Source organism: Eschrichtius robustus, chromosome 8 (assembly GCF_028021215.1).
Source record: "Eschrichtius robustus isolate mEscRob2 chromosome 8, mEscRob2.pri, whole genome shotgun sequence".
NCBI classification, from domain to species: domain Eukaryota; kingdom Metazoa; phylum Chordata; class Mammalia; order Artiodactyla; family Eschrichtiidae; genus Eschrichtius; species Eschrichtius robustus.
Window position 1 is genome coordinate 77,707,145 of NC_090831.1, and position 21,109 is coordinate 77,728,253.

The window sequence follows — 21,109 nt, forward strand, 5'->3', positions numbered from 1 at the left end:
GGAAATCCTTATATTCATTTGCTCTTATTTGTTTGTTTAATTTTCTGTCTCCTTTCCTTCCCTTCATCTCCCCACTCTTTATTCTCTCCTTTCTTTATATTTGTTTATAGATTTTTTTCTTATGCTACAAACTAATCATCTTTGGATTTCATTGGATGTTTGAGAGATTAATAATTTCTCAGTTACATTTCCTCTTATGTTCTTTAAAATTTTTAACTATGGAAATTTTCGAACATTTTATTTATTTATTTAATCTATTATTTATTTTTGGCTGCGTTGGGTCTTTGTTGCTGTGTGCGGGCTTTCCCTAGTTGCGATGAGCGGGGGCTACTCTTCATTGTGGTGCGCAGGCTTCTCATTTAGGTGGCTTCGCTTGTTGAGGAGCACAGGCTCTAGGCACGCAGGCTTCAGTAGTTGTGGCTCGCGGGCTCTAGAGCGCAGGCTGAGTAGTTGTGGTGCACGGGCTTAGTTGCTCTGTGGCATGTGGGATCTTCCCGGACCAGGGATCGAACCCGTGTCCCCTGCATTGGCAGGCAGATTCTCAACCACTGTGCCACCAGGGAAGCCCCCTCAAACATTTCAAAAAGAGAGAATTGAATAATTAATACTTATGTATCCATCACCCAGTTTTTACAATTATTAAATACACAGCAGTCTTTTTAAAAATCTATACCTCCTGAGTAATTTTAAAACAAATCCCATTCATAATATTTTAATGTATGTGCGTTTGTATGTATCTCTAATAGAAAAGAATTTCAAAAAAGACATAACCATAATACTATTATACTTAAAAATTAACAATAATTCCTTAATATCCAGTCAGTGTTCAGGTTTCCCATATTGTTCCATGAATGTCCTTTTATGGTTGGTTTCTTCTAATCAGAATTCCTGTTAGGCCCATACATTGCATTTTGGTTGATAGATCTCTTAAATTGCTTAATCTGCATCCTTGTGTTGCTTAACAGGCTCCTGTATCTCCATGTGTTTCCTTTTATGGTAGTTAGGTCTCAAGGTTTGCTCAGATTCGGGGCAGTTTTTTTCCCCCCAAGAATACTGTGTGGTTTTCAAATGTGTAGCTTTTTCTGATACTAAATATGTTATCCCAATAGTATTTTCCAATTCTCTAACACCAGCTGGATGTCCTACAGTGCATTTTTGATACTAAATACCAGGAGTTATCTCAGACTCCACAAGGTAAGGACTCAGTCCCTCAAGATTTAGCCCAGTTCAGGTACCAGCCACAAATCACTTCCCAGGCTACCCACACTTCTGTCTGGCTGAGTATAAATTTGAGGGTTCCTATGACCCCACCCCCACCCCCTGCCCTCAATTCAGTAATTCTCTAAAACAACTCACAGGACTCAGGGAAATGCTATGCTTATGGTTACAGTTTTATTATAAAGGATAAAACTCAGGAACAGCCAAGTAGAAGGAAGAGATGCATAGGGGAAGAAATGAAGGGGGTGGAGATGGGGTAAGGGGTTGGGGGGGGTCTCTGGGCCTGCCACTCTCCCAGCACATGGATTTGTTCACCAGTCTGGAAGCTCCCCCAAAGCTCATCATTCTGAATTTTTTAATTTTTTTCTGAGTTTTTTTTTAAATCAAGGTTTTATTACATAGGCCTGGTTAAGTCATTGACCATTGGTGATTGAACTCAATCTCCAGCCCCTAGATTCATATGTGACATTCTTCAGGGAACTCTGACTCATAAATCCATAAATCGTGGGTTTTATCCATTATAACGATCCTTTAGCCAGGAACATCTTGCTAAGTGCATTTCAGAGATAAGGTCTCTTCCTCTTAGAAAACAGTCTGTTTTCTTTTTAGAGGTTTAGTTGACAAGGAGATCAGACTAGTCACCTGCCTTTTATTTTCTCTATGGGTGTCCTGGTTCCCTTCCATGAAGAGAGTAAATGGATTATAGGCCAACTGCTTTACCTGTTGGAGATATAAAGCCTTTCTTTCAACCCTGGAAAGTTCCTTGGTATCTCTTTCTGGCCTATCCTCTCTTCCTCCCACTCAGGGCAACCATTCTTCTGATTTATATATAACCACAGTTTCATTTTCCTGGTCCTGTACTTCATATAAATGTAATAATCCTCTGATAAGTATTCTATTATGTTTGGCTTCATTCACTTAAAGAATAATGTCTGTGAGATTTATTGAGGTTGTGTTTATCAGTAGTTCATTTTTATTGCAAAGTAGTGTTCCATTCTATCAATATACCGCAGTTTATTTACTCATTTTCCTATTCATGGGCATTTAGGTTGCTTTCAGTTTTTGGCCATTATAAATAAAGCCACTGTGAATATTCTTCTACAGGTCTTTTTGTGGGTATATGGATTCACGTATTTTGGATTATATTCTTTCCTCAGCCATGTCTAGTCTACTGATAAGCCCATCAAAAGCATTTTTCATTTCTGTCTACAGTGTTTTTGATTTCTGGCATTTTTTGTTTGTTTCTTTCTTAGAATTTCCATCTCTCTGCTTACATTGCCTGTATGTTCTTGCATGCTGTCTACTTTATCTGTTAGAGCCCTTAGCATATTTATCGTACCATGTTTGAAATTTCTGGTATGATAATCCCAGTATTCCTGCCAGATCTGAATTTGATGCTGATGTTTGCTTTGTCTCTTCCAACTGTGTTTTTGTCTTTTAACATGTCTTACAAATTTTTTTTTTTTGATAGCCAGGCATGATGTATTTGGTGAAAGGAACTGCTATAAATAGGAATTTAGTAAATGTGATGATTAGGTGTGGGGGAAGGAGAAGCGTTTTATAGTCTAAAAAGACTAAGAAGGTCTTTTAGTGAGCCTGTGCCTCCGGACTGTGAATTTCACACTTGCATCTAGATTTCTCCCCCACTCCCTTTAGAAAGGACAGGATGGCTAGAGTGGGCTGGATTTGGGTATTTCCCTTCCCCCAGGTTAATTAAGCTTGGATAAAATCCTAGCAGGTAGGCTCTGTTTAAATGGTTTCCCCTAAGGGCAGATCTTGTTAAGTACAGAATGTTCTAACATATTTCAAAATGGTTCCTTTTCCCCTCCTCCTGCTGGAAGCTTGAGGGGATTTACTGTGAGAACCTGCTGGAGATCCAGGAGGTAAAACTCACAAAAATGTGGGGGCATCCTGATGATGGGGTCCCCTTGGTGTTTTTAACTTTCAGTTGTTCATACTGAGCCTCTAGCAATACGTCAGTTACAGTTGCGGCTTCCCTACTCCAGACTTCTTCCCTGGGCGTTGGGGATTGCTGCTCCAGAAAGTTTTGAGTTTCCTTTATTAGCCTGTCTTGTCTTTCCAGTTGTGCCTTGTGACCTTACCTCTGTGACAAATCTAAGAAGAATTGTTGATTTTTCAGTTTGCTCAACTTTTTACTTGTTAGGATGGACTGGTGACTTTTCTTCTTACACGCTGGACTGGAAACTGGAAGTCCTTAACATTTTTCAAGAACTAATTTTTGCTTCTGTTGATTTTTTTTTCTTTATTGTTTGTCTCTATTCTACTTTATTGTTTTTTTTACTTATGGTTATTATTTCCTTCCTTCAGGTTGTTCTTCTAGCTTCTTTAGATGGAAATTTGTATCATTGTTTTATTTTTTATTCATATCATTGTTTTTAATCTTTTGTTCTTTTATAATGTTTAAAGATTTCCCTTTAAGCATCACTTTACTTGTAGTCCACAAATTTTGATTTTTTTTTATTATTTAATCAAACATTTAAAAACTTCCCATTATTATTATTTTTTTTAATCGTGAGCTATTTAGAAGTGTGTTGCCTAATTTCCACATATTTGGAGATTTCCCCCCAATATATATTTGTTACTGATATTTTATTTTCTTAGCATCAGAGAGCATACTCAGTATCGTTTCAGTCCTTTTACATTTATTGATATTTGTTTTATTATCCAGCATATTGTTTGTCCTTGGAAATGTTCTGTATGCTTTAAAAAATTATGTGTATTCTACAGTTGTGTGGTGGAGTGTTTTATAAATGTTAGTTAGGTCGAATTGGTTGATAGTATTGTTTAAGATTTTTGTATCATGACTGATTTTCTGTTTACTTGTTCCTTCAGTTACAGAGAGAGGAGCGTTAAAATATCCAGATATTATTGTGGTTTTGTATATTTCTCCCTTTTGTTCAGTCAGGTTTTACTTTGTGGTTTTGAAGCTTTGTTATTAGGTGCATTCACATTTAGAATTGTTGTGTCTTCTTGATGAATTAATTCATTTGTCTTTATGAAATATCCCAGTTTATTGCTGGGAATGCTCCCTGTACTGAAGTCCACATTGCCTGATATTAATATAGCAATGTTTGCCTTGTATATAGTTTCCATCCTTCAATTTTTATCTGTCTCTTTATATCTAATAAGTGTTTCTAATAAGCAGCATATGGTTGAGTCTAAGCTGTTTTCATCCAGATTGATAATCTCACATCTTTTAATTGGAGTGTTTAGCTAATTTTCGTTTAATGTAATTATTAATGTGGTTGGGTTTAAGTTTGGCATCTTTTCTATTTGTTTTATTTGTTGTTTGTCTTAAAAACCATACTAATTATTTGTCATCTGAGCTCCGGTTTTTTTTTTTTTACAGGTGGATTAACAATAAGTTTAAGACAGTTGAGAAATAAACTGAGTTGACATTTCTTTTAGATTTAAATGATTCTTCAGAATTTTATAGTTCTCATCCACATGTATTTCATTAGCAATTTGTACTAAAAATTTGCTTTTATGGAGTCTTTGTAAAGCATTAAACACATTTTCAAAGATTCAACAACTTTTTATTTTCCCACTTCTGTTTCTTAGATTTATGTAATTTTCAGAGTAATTATCATAGCAATTACAGTAGATATAAACAGATTTAAGAACAAACATAACTGCTTCTTCATGGTCATCCTCCTCAGCAAATGGGAGCAGAAGGGCATGAGCATTCCCAAATGTAACTTACTATTAATCAGCATTCAGTATTGGCTCTCTTTTTATTTAACTGAAGCATTGGAGAGAATGTGAACACCAGAGAGCATGTTGTTTAAATACTGAGTAAAAGTTCTGTGTTTAACTATGTAATACCTGGTTTGTAGTATAATTGGAATAAAATTGCTAAGTCTTTATCCATATTACTGCACTATACATTATTTTGAATAATTATATTAGACATATTGTTAAGGTACCACTCAGAATCAAGGAGTTTAACCTAACTTGGGTCAAGGAAATGATGTTTTTGATTCTTTTATAATGCAGAATGACATCAGACTTCATCAGAAAACAAATTGTCATTGATTATCATTTGGTTTTTAAGGGGATCCTTTATTTTTCTTTTTAAAAATCTAAGTATTAAGACATATAATATGTGAAATTTTGTTTTTATTTGGTTTCTTATTAGGATGCAATATAAGAGTGTCTCATCTGTGTGAAGGCAGAAGACTGGAATAGTTTATCTTTTTCAGATCCTAGCTAGCAGGGAAATCAGTGTTTGTTGTCCTGTCGCCTAACATTTTTTAGCCTTTAAAATTTTAATTACACCTAAAAATCATTTAAATAACAGTAGAAATACAGTTTCCTATTTCGGTCTAACTAAGATGTATTTGTTCTTTGCTTCAGCAAGAGAAAGCAACTACCATGGATTTGACTAAACATTTAGAAAGTACTCTGAAGACTTGTGTAGGTACCAGAATGAAAAATCTGGCAGCTAAGGTTGAAATATTGAAAGAAATTAGGTAGGTAAAAGCATATTTTTAAGAAGGATAGTTTAAAACAAATGCTAATTAGTTGGTGCTTTGTTTTGTATGCCTGCCATTTTTGCTTTGTAACTTCATCTTTGTATTTTTATTACTTTAAAGAAGGAAACTAAAAATAGTTACTCCTGAGACAAATTTTATATTGTTTTTGTTAGTGTTCTGTTGTCACTATGTGGCATGATAGTGTCCTAAAGTCATCTATGAGAATGAAATTAAAAAGTCAACACAACTTCTAAGTGGTAGTTCGATGAGAAACTACTATGTCCTCTTGTTTTGCTTGGGGTTATTTTCAGTCCTATACTGAAAGTATAGATTTCAGTAATCTAAATTAATTATACTCCGTCTAAAGAAAGAAGAAAGTAGTCTTCATGGAGTTAGAAGAAAAGTGATCTTCATGGAGTCAGAAGAAATTGGTTAGCAAGTTTTGTACAGAGTTTATTCAGCATATCTCAGACTCTATATATGAATTATGTAGGTACTTTACTTTATAGAGGATTGCTTTATTATTGGTTAGGGATAATTTTTCACCCTTTTCTGGAATGTGGAAAAAATAGTTCTCAAAACAACCTAGTTCTCTTTTTGTGCTATACATACAACTTAAACCAGTAATTCATTTTCTCATGTACTTTGAAACACTAAGAAGATGTTGCCCTGAATTAATCCTGCACATTCATCTTTTGTCCAGTGGGAATTTATATTCTCCAGTATAAATCCATCAATCGGTATCTGGTTTATAAGTTTCTAAATAGTTTGAGTAAATTAAGTCTCTCTAGAGCTTAATCAACTTTTAATGCACAACCAAAAATTTAAGTGACTACACTTGCAAAGCTGTGAGATTGACTTTGGACCAAAACAGTTCAAAATATTTTAACCCTTATTTGAGGAAATAATGTGCTGTTAGAATGGTGGCAGTCTAACTGGAAGCTAGAAAAAAGAAAATGATGGGCCTTGTTGGTTTTGCTGTTTGGTCTTTCTCATTGCTTTTTTTTTTTGGCTATTTTAAAAAACTCTGCAAATGCTAGTCTGCTTATTAAGGTACAAGGACTATGTGCCTGTCATCTTGGTAAGCAAGATTGGCTTAAGTATAAAATTTTACAGAATTATTTATAAATCTAATTTAATATCATTTAAAATCTGCAGACTTTTGAAGTTGTCTTCTTATATAAAGCTTTTTGGAAAAGATATTTAAGTTTTTTTCTCAATCAATTATGTTTTTAATTAAAAGTTTGTATCAAAGTTATTTATGATTTTATATGATTTTAAAAAGTACCTCTTCATAGCCAGTGTTGTAAATAGTAACTTTAGACCATTCATATTTAAGTGTAATTTTTTTTCTCACAACACCTTTAAAATTTCTTGATCTTTTCCTTTTTGCTGTTTTAATAGATGTGTCAATGTCAATGTTCATTTTGGAAATGACCTTTCAGATGCTATACAAGTATTGTATGAAGACTGCTTTACTATCCCAGCTTCTTTGAATGAATTAGAGATAATTTGGGCAGAATACTGTCTGGCTCAGGAGAAGATTCAAACTTGTCAGAATGTGGTGGGTTAAGAATTTTTCTCTATGATGATTTTTATCTGTTGAACATAAGGAGATAATGTCTTTCAAGAAAGCAGAAGGACTGCAGATATTGTAATGATACTTTATGTGAAATCTTTAACTTTTACAGTATCTTCATATTAATAATTTGATTTCTTTTGTTGCCTTGTAAGAAAGGTAGGATAGATAAGTAGTGATTGTGGAAAAAGGGTTAATTAACAAAATCTTTCCCCCTTTTGCATGAGAATTTACCTCTCTCTGTTCCCTTGGTAATTTGATGAAATGATATTTCAGTCATGTTACTGGCAACAAATAAAACCCCTGATTGGTAAATTGTATCTGGACTGGGAGGAACTGTAAACTACAAATACTTGCAACTGGGCATACCCCTTGAGGGACCCTGGCAGCTATACCTATAAGAGATGGTGGCTTTTGAGGGACATGAGGCTTGTAAGCCAGAGTGGCTCCCACAACTGCTAATGTGGATCTTTTTTAAAATTTATTTATTTATTTATTTATTTATTTATTTATTTATTTATTTTTGGCTGTGTTGGGTCTTCGTTTCTGTGCGAGGGCTTTCTCCAGTTGCGGCAAGCGGGGGCCACTCTTCATCGCGGTGCGCAGGCCTCTCACCGTCGCGGCCTCTCCCGTTGCGGAGCACAGGCTCCAGACGCGCAGGCTCAGTAGTTGTGGCTCACGGGCCTAGTCGCTCCGCGGCATGTGGGATCTTCCTGGACCGGTGCACAAACCCGTGTCCCCTGCATTGGCAGGCAGATTCCTAACCACTGCGCCACCAGGGAAGCCCGTTAATGTGGATCTTGTCTTCTGGTCTGAGTGGCGTGTTTTATGCTGCATTATAGGACTCTGCCTTACTGTTAAGTGCTATCTAAGCCATCCATATGTGGGTAGGGGAGGGATATGATGAATGGAATATTTCATGTGACTTCTTCATTAGTGTAGGTAAAAATATATTTATTTCCTCTTGGAATTTTCTTTAGTTTATTATATTGAGCTGAATGGAACTCCTTGTTTTTCATATAAAGATATTTGGTACAACAATCATAGCTTTCCATAGTACCTATGAGCCCTAAACTTGTGTTTGGAGTTGTCCTATCTTAAGTATCGGTGGGTTCTGCCTCTGGGGATTGTACCCTGAAAGTCTTATTCCCTATTCATTCTAGGTTGGCCGGTTGGCAGCCTAACTGGCTCTGAATGAGAAAAGTAAACAGAATAACTAGGCCTTTGAAAATGCCAGGAATGTTTAATTTGGATAAGGGATTCGATTTGGGTTATTTTACATATTAGACCTTTACTGGTCACTTCTGATTATGGAAGAAAAAAAAGTGACAGAAGTAATAATTTTTGAATCTGTATGAAACACAGGCAGTGTTATAGATACTTTATAAACTTTTTCGTACACAAACTTTTAAAAATGGGCACTTTTGCTCCTCAGGAAACTGAGGCCCACAGGGTTTAAGAAAATTGTTCAAGATTACGTAGTTCTAAATGTTAATATGGAATTTGAACCCAGGTATGTCTGATTGCAAAGTGTATTCTAGTTCCATTTAAACCATACTGCCAGTATTAAAATACTTCATCATGTATTTTCATGTAGTAAGATGAAAAGATGAAAAAGGACTGCTTTTTAATTTTTGTTTTGTTTTGTTTTTGAGCATAAGAAAGTGATTTATCACAGGGAGGGAAAGGGCTTAGTATATACATAGGACTTGGTATTCTAGTAGAACAAATGTGATTTTTTTTTTTTTGAAGCAATTTATTTCCACTACTGCTGATGTTTCAGGACTTACTTTTAGGCTTTATTGCCCTAAAGTTCATTTGACAGACTGAAGAGTAGATTATTGGATAAATAGAGAGTCATAATTGTCCCTCAGATAAAGTTGTAATTTTATTTCCCTTCTTGTACTTAATTTGGGTCTTAGTATTGTTATTTTCATTTATATATTTCGCACAGTTCCTTAACTTGATTGCCATGTACTTTTTTTTTTTTTTTTTTTAAATTTACTTATTTATTTATTTTTGGCTGCGTTGGGTCTTCATTGCTGCTAGTGGGCTTTCTCTAGTTGCGGTGAGCAGGGGCTACTCTTTGTTGCCGTGTGCGGGCTTCTCATTACGGTGGTTTCTCTTGTTGCGGAGCATGGGCTCTAGGCCCATGGGCTTCAGTAGTTGTTGCACGTGGGCTCAGTAGTTGTGGCACATGGGCTCAGTAGTTGTGGCACATGGGCTTAGTTGCTCCGCGGCATGTGGGACCTTCCTAGACCAGGGATCGAACCTGTGTCCCCTGCATTGGCAGGCGGATTCTTAACCACTGTGCCACCAAGGAAGCCCGCCAGGTGTATTTTTGATGAAAGAGATTCTTTTCTTTTGTCTTTATAATTAGTTATATAATGGTCTGGTTGAGCTTACACAAAAAACAGTATTCTAACATTCAGGCTTTTAAGTGTATGTGCCAGACACTGTTACAGGTAGTAGACACATGCATTTGTTTAAGACGTGGTCCTATCCCTCTATCTACCTTGGGTATTGGCCGGATATATAAATAGATAGTTTTAATATAGTTTGGTAAGTACTATAACAGAGGTAATGCACAGCATTCTTGGATATCTCTCATATCTATTTCCAAACATAGCCTTTTGGGTGAATTGGAGGTTTTATCATGGTGGAGTTTAACTGAATCTTGAAAGATAAGTAGATGAAGGAATTGAGGGTGGGCTGAGAGTAGGAAGGAGACAGTGTGTAATTAGCCATAGACACTTGTATAATTTTCTTAAGAAAAGCAAAAATTTTATTGTTGCAGAAATAATGGGAAAAGATGAAGATTAACAGAGCAGAATTGTTGAACGTAAATCTTATTTCTAATTAAGGGAGAGAAAACTCTGTCAGTTTGGTGATCTAAGGAGACAGGTGTTTGTCTGAAATGTTACTATGTTTGGAGAACGTAATGTTAAATTTTACTAACTTTAAGAGATCAGTTTTTTTCATAGAGGTCAGCGTGTAAAAAAAACACCTGATATATTAATGATGGTTATTCTTTTTTTCCTTCCTCCAGAATGAAGGGAATATTTTGATAGCCAAAAGAAATGAAGTACAACAGAAGTTGTACATGGCAGTAGAAGTTTTTATTCTGGAAGTTGATGAGTTACCTCTTAATAAACGCTTGAAAACGTTACAGGTTGGAATTTTAAAAGTTATAAAATATACGTTAAAATATGTTTATCATTTGAGAGGTGAAATTAGCATTTACCTTTAGACTTCAGATAGTACTGATGGCTGCAAAAGTTTTTCTTTGATAAATCCTAGTTTCTTTTTAATGGTGTTAAAATTTTATATTGATATATTTAATGTGTTTATGTATGTATATGTATTTATCCTGCAAACAAGGTAAAATGATCAGGCATGTCAGGCTTGCTAGAGCAGCATTCTTTGGGAAAACTCACAGAGACAGGAGCAGTAGCAGGCAGGTGAGTCCCTGTTACCTACTGCATTCTAGCAGAAAATCTAGTAAAGCCATATGTTAGAGTTAGGGAGAGGGAGCCTGATCCTTGAGTTATAGGGTTTTTAAGATCTGTGATAGGGGATGGAGTACAGTAGCTGTATGATGTTGTGGAACCTTGTCTTTAGTCCTATCCTGTCAGCTCAGAAATGACTAATTTGGAGTGAATGAGTGTGACAGTGTCATTCCACCTATTAACATAGTCTTTCTACTTATTCAGATCTTTTATTATGTTTTTTAATGATGTTTAAAATTTTTCTCCATAGAGCCTCATGCATTTTCTTCATTTAACTCCAAGACATTTATACTTTTGATTGCTTTTGTGAATGTTATCTTATTTTCCATTTCCTAGTTATTTTTGATGGTGTAGAGGGATACTATTGATTTTTATATATTGATGTCTCTCTGGCAACTCTGCTGAACTCTCTTTTAGTTTTTGTCAGTTGATACTCTGAGCTTTCTGTGTGGTCATATCATTTGAACACAATAACCCTCTTCTACTCCTTCTACCTTTTATGTATCTTAGAATTTTTACTGTTTTTGTCAGTATCTTTAATACCAAGTTGAATAATAGCTGTCTTGTTTTATACTGTAGGGAATAAGCTTGCTGGAGAATTGGAGAAAAGGATATTCAGGGACATCTGGGCACTGTCTCTTTTTGTCCACCTAGATGAAGGTGTAGTTTTCATATTACTGTGTATGGTTCAGGAGCCATTGGAGCCCTGGTTTGAAACATTTTCTTAAATGGAATTGCATAAATAGTATAGGTTATTCCAGAATGGTGAAGTGAGCTTTTCATATAAAAGGATAGTGATGAAAGAATTCACCTGTCTGCATTGCAGCTTCTACTTAACCCTGTAAAGGTTTATTTCTTCTCATTAACTGTTAGAAAACAGAGGTAAAGGATCAGCAAACAAGGTCATTTTTAAAGCTCTTTTCTTTTTAAAGTTTAATCTTAAAAGAAGTTTTGCCAAATCTGGTTTGTCTCTCTTTCTACTATTCCCCTCGGTCACCAGTTTATTCTTTTTTTTAAAATTTTTCCTGGAGTATAGTTGATTTACAATGTTGTGTTAGTTTCAGGTGTACAGCAAAGTGAATAAGTTGCATATATACATTCTCTTTTAGATTCTTTTCCCATGTAGGCCATTGCAGAGTATTGAGTAGAGTTACCTGTGCCGTACAGTAGGTTCTTATGAGTTATCTATCTTATATATAGTAGTGTGTATATGTCCCCCTACCCAGAATCATATTTTTCTACATCTGTAACTCTATTTCTGTTTTGTAGATAAGTTCATTTGTACCCTTTTTTTAGATTCCACATATAAGCGATATCATATGATATTTGTCTTTCTCTGTCTGACTTCACTCAGTATGACAATCTCTAGGTCCATCCATGTTGCTGCAGGTGGCATTATTTCATTCTTTCTTATGGCTGAGTAATATTCCACTGTATACATGTACCACATCTTCTTTATCCATTCCTCTGTTGATGGATGTTTAGGTTGCTTCCATGTCCTGGCTATTGTAAACAGTGCTACAGTGAACATTACGGTGCATGTATCTTTTTGAATTATGGTTTTCTCCAGAGCTACGTGTAAGTGAATGAAATTAGAACACTCCCTAACACCATACACAAAAATAAACTCAAAATGGATTGAAGACCTAAATGTAAGGCTGGATACTATAAACCTCTTAGAGGAAAACATAGGCAGAAGACTTTCTGACATAAATCACAGCAAGATCTTTTTCAATCCACCTCCTAGAGTAATGAAAATAAAAACAAAAATAAACAAATGAGACCTAACTAAATGTAAAAGCTTTTGCACAGCAAAGGAAACCATAAACAAAATGAAAAGACAACTTACAGAATGGGAGAAAATATTTGCAAATAAAGCAACTGACAAGGGATTAATCTCCAAAATATACAAACGGCTCACGCAGCTCAGTATCAATAAAACAAACAACCCAGTCAAAACACGGGCGGAAGATCTAAATAGACCTAGACATACAGATGGCTAAAAAGCACATGAAAAGATTCTCAACATCGCTAATTATTAGAGAAATACAGATCAAAACTACAATGAGATATCACCTCACACTGGTCAGAATGGCCATCATCAAAAAGTCTACAAATAATACATGCTGCGGAGGGTGTGGAGAAAAGGGAACCCACTTGCTCTGTTGGTGGGAATGTAAATTGGTACAGCCACTATGGAGAACAGTATGGAGGTTCCTTATAAAACTAAAAATAGAGTTACCATGTGATCCAGCAATCCCACTCCTGGGCACCAGATTATTCTTTAAGCTTCTCTTTAGTTTGCTGAAAAATAGTTTGATTTTTATTTATATTCTTCAAGTAAATACTTAAGAAATATAACTTATACTTTGATAATGAGGGTCAAAGAAGTGAAATGTCATGATTTTGATTTCCTCAGCATTTATTGAGATTTTTTTTGTGGCCTACAATACATGGTTAATTTTTCATGACTGTTCCTTTTAAGTTCAAAAAGAAAGTATATTCTAGGTTTTCTTTGTGTGCAGTTTCTGACCTATAGCTATTATTTTAAGCTTTAATCTTCTGTATCTTTGCTTAGTTTTTTTATCTGATCAGTTTATCAGTTTGGGGATATTTTTGTTATATATTCTAGTTAATATATTGTTATATATTCTGGTTCTTTAAATTGTTCAAAATATTTCATTGCTGTATTGTTGAGTGTTAATGAATTTGTGATTGTTATGTATTTTAAACTGTTATGGAACATTATTTTTCCCTTAAGGTGTTTTGGGATAAAATTTTATTTTTGTTTTCATTTAAAATTCTTATCCCACCTGTCTTTCTGGTTAATATTTGCTTTATATATATTTTCTTTTTTTCTTCTCTTTATTTTAAATGTCTCTCTTAGACAACAGACTAACAGATCATTTTTAAAAAGAGTCCAATGTGTAAATCTGCCTTTTGATGGGTAGCTTGATTTATATATTTATAATTACTGTTTTATTAGAACTTTTTTCTGTGATTATTTTTGTGTTTCTGTTTATCATGGTTTCTTTTTTTTCTCCCTTTTTTTTCACCTTCTACCCCTGATATCTTAGAACATTTTCACTTGCCTCTGGTGTGTCTTTTTGTCTGTCTGTATCTCCCTCCCATGAATCTAACAACCACAATTGTTGTCTAGGATTTGACTCACAGATTGTTACAGATATTGTATATGATATCTCAAGTAACAGACTTTAGAGTTATTTTCCCACTCTTATTTATTTTGTAAATTATTGGATATCTTTTGGTTTACTCTGTATTGGAATACTTTCTTTGAGAGTACTTTCAAGGAGGGCTTTGAGTGGTTGACTTTGTGAGGTAGTAAATGTCTCAGGATATTGTATTTAAACAATTTAAATATTTAAACAATTGCTTACATTTAAGCTCTTTAAACAATTGTTTAGTGAGCTACAAAATATTAGGTCCATTTTCTCTTCAGACCTTTGACAATAATAATCCATTGTTTTCTTATTTCAGTAGTTGTTGATATGAGTCTGATTTTTGTTCTTCTGTTACCTTTTTTCCTCCTGGAGCTTGAACATTTTCTCTTGACTTATTTCCTAAATTGCACTGAAACATATATAAGTTTAGATTTAATCTGAGGCAATTCAGTTTGAGGTTTTTCTTTAACTCTAGGAAATATTTGATAATTATTTCTTAAAATACTGTCCCCCCTGCTCCCTCCCACCTCATTTACATTTTCTTTCTTTCTGAGACTTCTGTTAGATGGATATTTAAACTTCTGTTCTTTACATATTTTAATTGTTCACTCATTTTTTTCTATCTTTTTATCCCTTTCTTTGTCTTTTTGGAAGGATCCTTGACTTAACCACCTAGTCACTAATTGGTTCTTTTGCTGTATTTCTTCTGCCACTTAACCAGTCCCTTGTGTTCTTTATTTCAAAGATTATTTCTTTCATACTTATATTTCAGTTGGTTATTATTCATAGCTACTTGGTTTTGCTTTATGTTTCCAATATTCTTTCTTTCTTTGAGAATATTTGTTATGTTTATTTTGAGTTCTTACTATTATCTAGGCGACTGATTTTGCTTCCTTTTTATAAGGTGGCTTAGTTTATTATATTTCTTTCAGAGTGCTTGTATTATTCACACATTTCATCCTCCCCTGTACTTCCCCTCAGGACCTCATATTCTCTTGAAGAATTATAAGCTGCCTTAGTGTGCTGTTGTATACATATGTGATAGTGTGGTAATGGGACCTAGGGAGGGGTGAAAGCTTGGACCATAACTTCAGAGACTTCAGATGGGTTTAGGGAATAGGATGGGGTTGTTACTCAGAACTTCTAGGGTTGCAGACTGGGCTCAACTACTTCCTATTGGCTTTTCTTCTAGATGATCTTACTCTTCAGAGGACCTCCCAGTCCTGGGAGGAAAAGAGCCACTGCTCTTTTCCAGGGACTGCCACCCTTGGGTGTAAATGCTACCAGGTGTTCAGGGCAAAAGGGAGGAAAAGAGAGTGCTTGGCCAATTCTTTTGTATTGGTTATCAATTTTTGCCTCATCTAGGTTTCTATACTGTACTTGTATAAATCCATTGCCTCTTGCTTGTGCTGCTGCCTTCCTGCCCAGTGTGAGGGAGAAAGAAGGGCATATGAAGACAGTTCTTTTCCCACAGGATATTCTCTGCTGTGGTACAGGCCTTCTCCCACTTGCTATGACCGTATTCATTCAGTGCTAAGCACCAGCCATCCTCTCTCTTTCCAAGGGTTTGTCAGAGTTTTGTGATAAAAATTTCTGGAATCTATTAGGTTTTCCTCTTGTCTCTGTGACATTTCTAGAGTCTGATTCCTAGAGAGAGCCATCAAGCTCTTTTGTCTCTTCTAGTCCTTTCTAAAAATGCTTTTAAGTGCATACACACACACATATATATATGCTTAATGTCTTTCCTTAATTGGAATTATTTGAATATTTTGGTGTTTTTATTTTTACTTAGCAGTAGCTCTTAGAAACTTCCATATCAGGGCAAAATAGTAGTGATTCTTACGTAAAGTCAGAGAAAAGAGGATAATTTCTACTTGATTAAAAACCTAAGAATATAAAACCTTCTATTTATAACCTTAATGAACGTTTACTCTTACAGTCTAAATAAATCACCTTATAGGTAGTTTTATGCTTTTATGTCTAATTATTCTAAATTTTATTTATAAAATGCTCAAAGATAGGGATTCAACATACTACTTTTCTGTCTCTCAGATTCTAATATGGTGCTTGAATCCTAATATAAAGTTAATAAACTTTAATAAACAGAAGTATCTCTTTGCAGGATTTGTCAGCCTCTTTAGAAGCAGTATATGGACAGGCCACAGAAGGGACGAACTCTGAAGAAACACTGAAGAAATTTTATGACTGGAAGCGCAATAAAAGAGAGGAGCTCACCAGTGTTAGAAGTGAAACAGAGGTTTCTCTACAACATCTTGTAACGTGGTTTCAGAGTACCTTAAAGGTAACAAGAGCTGTTGCCGAGTGGTGTCATAGCATAAACCGGGGAATATGTATTTTTAAATTGTCCACATGTAATTTACTTCTTTCTGAGAGAGGGAGGGAGGGAGAGAGAGATAAAAAGGAGAAAAAATATTAATGAGAATATGAATGAGAATGCTGGGATAGAAGAGTGAGGGATTTACATATTTACATTCTCTGTTTAGGACATACATGAAAACAACTTCAATCAAGTTACAGGTGTAAGATAATATCAGTGGAATTTATTACAAGTGTAGTGTATATTTTACAGCTATAGTGTAGAGATAAGAGTATGTGCTTTGAGGGTAGTAGAGCTTTCCTCTTTTTGGTTTCTTTTTTAGCAAGACATATGTGTTTTAACATTAGTTGGCTAACTAGCCATGATTACAATGTTGTTTAGCAGTGTAAGTCTTTTAAGTTTTAGTTATCTTAAATATCCTAAAGATACCTAAACTAAATGGGGAATATTAGTCTCATTTGATATTAGATATTAGAAAAGGTGTCTTTTATATCTTCTTTTTTTTTTTTAGTTCTTAATTATTATTGTGAAAACACAATGTAATTTTCTAAAAGGCTTGGAGGCATGTGGCTTTGTGTAATGTACTCAGAACCCTAATTAAATTTTGGCCTAATTTTGTTATTGATTCTGTGTTCTTCTGTCTGCTTTACATCCTCCTGAGCAAAGGGAAAGACACCTATAGTGTCATTTATCTCTCTGTGTGAATGATTTCCAAATATGCAGTTCTAGCTTTGTCTGGGGAAAAAAAAATCTTTAATCTCCTGCTACTTCTAGAACTCTTCATTTTTGGTGCTTTTTATGGATACATTAATGTAACTAAGTTATTTCTTTGTCTTATTTTGTTATTGATCATAATTGTCTTTCCATTTAGGTTAATTATCTGTTATCCTTTTCTTTCATTTCCATATCCGTTTCCCAAATCTAGACCTCCATAAACACAAATCTGAACCTCTGAAAGCCGAGTGACTGCTTCTGACATTTATGTTCTGTATTATAGTTTGGGTCCCTGATGTCATTCTATTTAACACCTTATTATAAAGTCTGTTTCCTGATAGAAAGTACCTTAGTTTTCCTAATGAGATGGAAACTATCAGGGTTTAATTTTTAACCTTGAATCTTCATATTCCTTAATGCTAGTGGGTCATCATTAAGTACCAGGTACAGTCATACCCCTTCTTTGTATAAACGCTGATATTGTCTGCCCACTACCTGTCAGATTTAAACTTTCTCCCTGAGCAGTCAAGGTTCTTTACCAGTTTTTAGTCAGACTGCGTCTTTTTCTATTCCCCCAAAACATCTTGGTCTTGTCCCTGTTTTTTCTCATAATTTTCCTCTGTATTGTCCTCTCATCTCTCTTAATCACTAATTACCTTAACAAAAATCTGTGTTTTCTTTAGGCATGTGAGGTGTGTATACCTTTTCTTTCCGGTGCATAAGTTTTGTGAGGGTAGTACTTTATGTTTCTTGTGTTTATTTCCCCCTCGTTGCCCAGTACATAGGTTAATGCTCTGCTCCAGGTATAAGGACACAATACTAATTGAAATAATTAAATGAGATACTTCATGTTTTTTATTTTTGCAAACGAGGCCTTTGATCTATCTGTGGAAGAATCACTGACTTCTGAAGACACAATTGGTAATATTGATGAAATCCTAGAGAAGACTGAGTCAGGTGTCTGCAAAGAGCTGGAGATATCTCTGACTGTGAGTATTGATATTCTTTATTACTGCTTCCTTTGAAGCAAAGTGGTTTCCTTACTAGGTAGAGAGTGTTAAGACTAGTCTTAGCTTTCTTCGTAAAGGCCTATTTGAGATAGTAACACTGTCAAGTTCTAATCCAAATACAGTGCGAAGTCTTATTCTTCCACAGGGTGGTATTTTGATTTTAGTAGGATATTTCACATGAAAAAAAATCTAATGTTTAATTCTAGGAAAACAACTCTTAATCTGAGTGTATCAGCTTTCTTTAGCACTTGATTCTTGAGTCCATCATACCCAATGACTGTAAGTGTAAGATAAGGCTCTTTAGAGTTTGTGAAAACTTGAAATAAAATCTGGGAGAGCTCTTGGAAGTGGATACACAAGTTTGATTAGTAGCTCCCTTTCCCTACTGTGTATACTCTCTTTTGCTGTGTAAAGTTAAAAGTTAATGTATTTTGTAATGTTAATATTGCTCACTGGAACTCTTAACCAGTTTTTCAGGCTGCTTACCAAAGTCTCATTGGTTATGTTCTTTATTTTGCTTGTTTCTCTTTACCTTTTGTGATTTTATAAAGATAGGCATTAAAAAATAACACATTACTATATTTCCCTATTGTCAAATTGTCCTTATTTAGATGGTTTTGTCAGGCTTGATTTTAGAAGTGGTTGTTAACAGATATCTAAAAATAAAGTGTTGAAGTTCTGTATATTGTTTAGTTCTTACATTTAGCATAACAGTATCCCTGATTTCCTTTAACACTCTGCTTCAGACAGCTTTAAGTATAATAGCGTTATGGGAATAAAATTTCCCATATGAACATCTTTGACATCAATCTCTCTTCTCCCTAGAAAAATATCTATGTTTAAGAAATATTTTGAAATAGATATAGAAGTTCGTTAAGGGTATCATTTTAAAGTGTATCCATTGTTATCGAAGGTTTTAACTATTTTGTATTCCTTTGTATATAAATCTGTGTGTATGATTTCATTTAGGAGCAAGATGATGCAGACAAGGAGATCACTTTAAATACATATAGTCAAGTAGTACAAAAGATCCGTTCAGAGGAAAGGCTTATTGCCACAGTACAATCCAAGTACAAGGACAGTGTTGAGGTTGGATTATGCTTTATATTATTGGTCTTATATACTGATGCTTTGAAATTTTTAATACTTAAACTTTTCTCAAGTAGTTTAATACCCAGTGTGTAGATAAATTATTTACTATTGCTAGAAAAACACTATAGCCATTGTTAGCTGGTATATAATTAAATTCATCCTATAGTGGAAATGGCATTTCACTGATATAAATATATTGAGATTTTTTTATTGTCTTAAATCTTTGATTTTCTTATGTCCTTTAAAACATAACTTTTATCATTTTCTTTTTGCCTATACAAGTTTACAGTAGAAAACTTGCTATATACAGAAAGATAAGAAATAAAAACATTGATTATAGTCCCTTTTGCTTAAGAGATACTCACTGCTAGTTTCAGAGTATTTCCTTTGTGAATGGTGACTTATATGTATGTATGAATATTATGTGCACTGCATCATTTTGTAAACTGTTCTGAAAATGTTTTCTTCATTTAATTGTGTATTATGAACATTTGCCCATGTGATTTATAATTCTTGTATACTGTCATTTTGAGTGACTAGAACATCATCTCTTGCATAGATGTACAGTGTTATTTAACCTTTCATCTATCAGATGTTAAGGTTACTTCCATTTTTTTTTTTACCATAAATAACACTGTACATAATCTTTGTACATAATATTGTGTGTGTATTTCCTCAAATAGAGTCCTGAAAATTGTTAATTACTAAGTCAAAAGGAATGAACATTCTTAAAACTTGATACATATTGTCAAACTACTTTTGGGAAGGGTAATTTCAATTTACATCCTCACTAGACATTCAATTTGCATTTTCTGTAGCAAAGTGTGTCTCACTGTGTGTCTCAGCTTGAAATATTTTTTCCCTTTGCTTCTTTGATTGCTAGAATGATACTCTTCTAAATAGATATGTGGATAATTAAGAAATCAGTGGGTAGAATTGTCTTGTTGAAAATTGAAGAATTTCTTATTTCAATCTGAACTCAGTAAATACTAGTTGAATCTTAATAGAGAATTAATGAGTGGTCAGAAAGCGACTGTTTGATTAATATTGTTGTCTCTGTGTTGAAAATATAACAACTCTTTCTCTCACTTAGTTTAAGAAACAGATTATTGAATGTTTAAATAAGAGCCCCAATGTGGATCACTTGCTGTCCATTAAAAAGACACTGAAAAACTTAAAGGCTCGACTGAGATGGAAATTGGTTGAAAAGAATAATTTGGAAGAAGTAAGGAACAGTTGGTTCTTACTGAACTCTGTGTGTACCTCATTTTATTTATGCGTAAGAGTAATGCATAAATGCACTCTTTAAAATTATTCACATTTTGTTTTATTTTTCCCTTCTGTGTTTGTGTTTAAATAAAATTACTACGTTAATAGTGTAAACATTTTCCCATGTCATGAAATGTTTTTAAAAAACATTTTACATGGTTGCCGTGGTTGTTAGTAAGATAAGCATTTTCGAATAATTTAAAAAACTGTTGATATGGACTGTTATAATATCTATTAAAAACAAGCCTACTACATGCTGCGAGGTCATGGGGTACTCCCCCAAAGGCAGAATTTTGTCGTAAAGATCAGGATGTCTTTTGTTAGCTCTCTTTTTAATGGCTGGACATACTATTTCTTGCAAATAGTTTAAGTTGTTTTCATATTATAATAGAACTGGAAGAATTAGGACACTTTAAACTGGACTAAACCTCCTTCTTTAGTCTTGAAACTTTGTGAATAAACTGGCATTCTTTGTTTCCTTGAACAAAGAATTTACTTATCAAAGGGATTTACATTATATCTTAATCCAACTTGAGTTAGCTTTCTTCCTCATTGGAGCATTTAAGCATGGAGTGGAGCTAATTTAATAGTTTAAAATTTTTCTAGTTTTATCCTATTCTGGGCTGTGGGAAATGGGGTCTTTTTTAGTTTAATTTTTTAACTTTTATAGAAACATCTAACTTTGAAAACATGTACCTTTTA

At 34.3% G+C, this 21,109-nt stretch overlaps 1 protein-coding gene across 2 annotated transcripts in view; it reads left to right on the plus strand.

Moving 5' to 3' along the window:
• STK31 (serine/threonine kinase 31) overlaps positions 1 to 21,109 on the plus strand; it is a 94,208-nt gene that overhangs the window by 18,424 nt on the left and 54,675 nt on the right. For both annotated transcript variants that reach the window (XM_068550000.1, XM_068550001.1), the window contains exons 8-14: positions 5,596 to 5,711; positions 7,119 to 7,278; positions 10,343 to 10,465; positions 16,107 to 16,286; positions 17,909 to 18,025; positions 19,016 to 19,135; positions 20,232 to 20,363. In XM_068550000.1, coding sequence (XP_068406101.1) covers positions 5,596 to 5,711; positions 7,119 to 7,278; positions 10,343 to 10,465; positions 16,107 to 16,286; positions 17,909 to 18,025; positions 19,016 to 19,135; positions 20,232 to 20,363 — 948 coding nt within the window. The remainder of the gene's footprint in view (positions 1 to 5,595; positions 5,712 to 7,118; positions 7,279 to 10,342; positions 10,466 to 16,106; positions 16,287 to 17,908; positions 18,026 to 19,015; positions 19,136 to 20,231; positions 20,364 to 21,109) is intronic.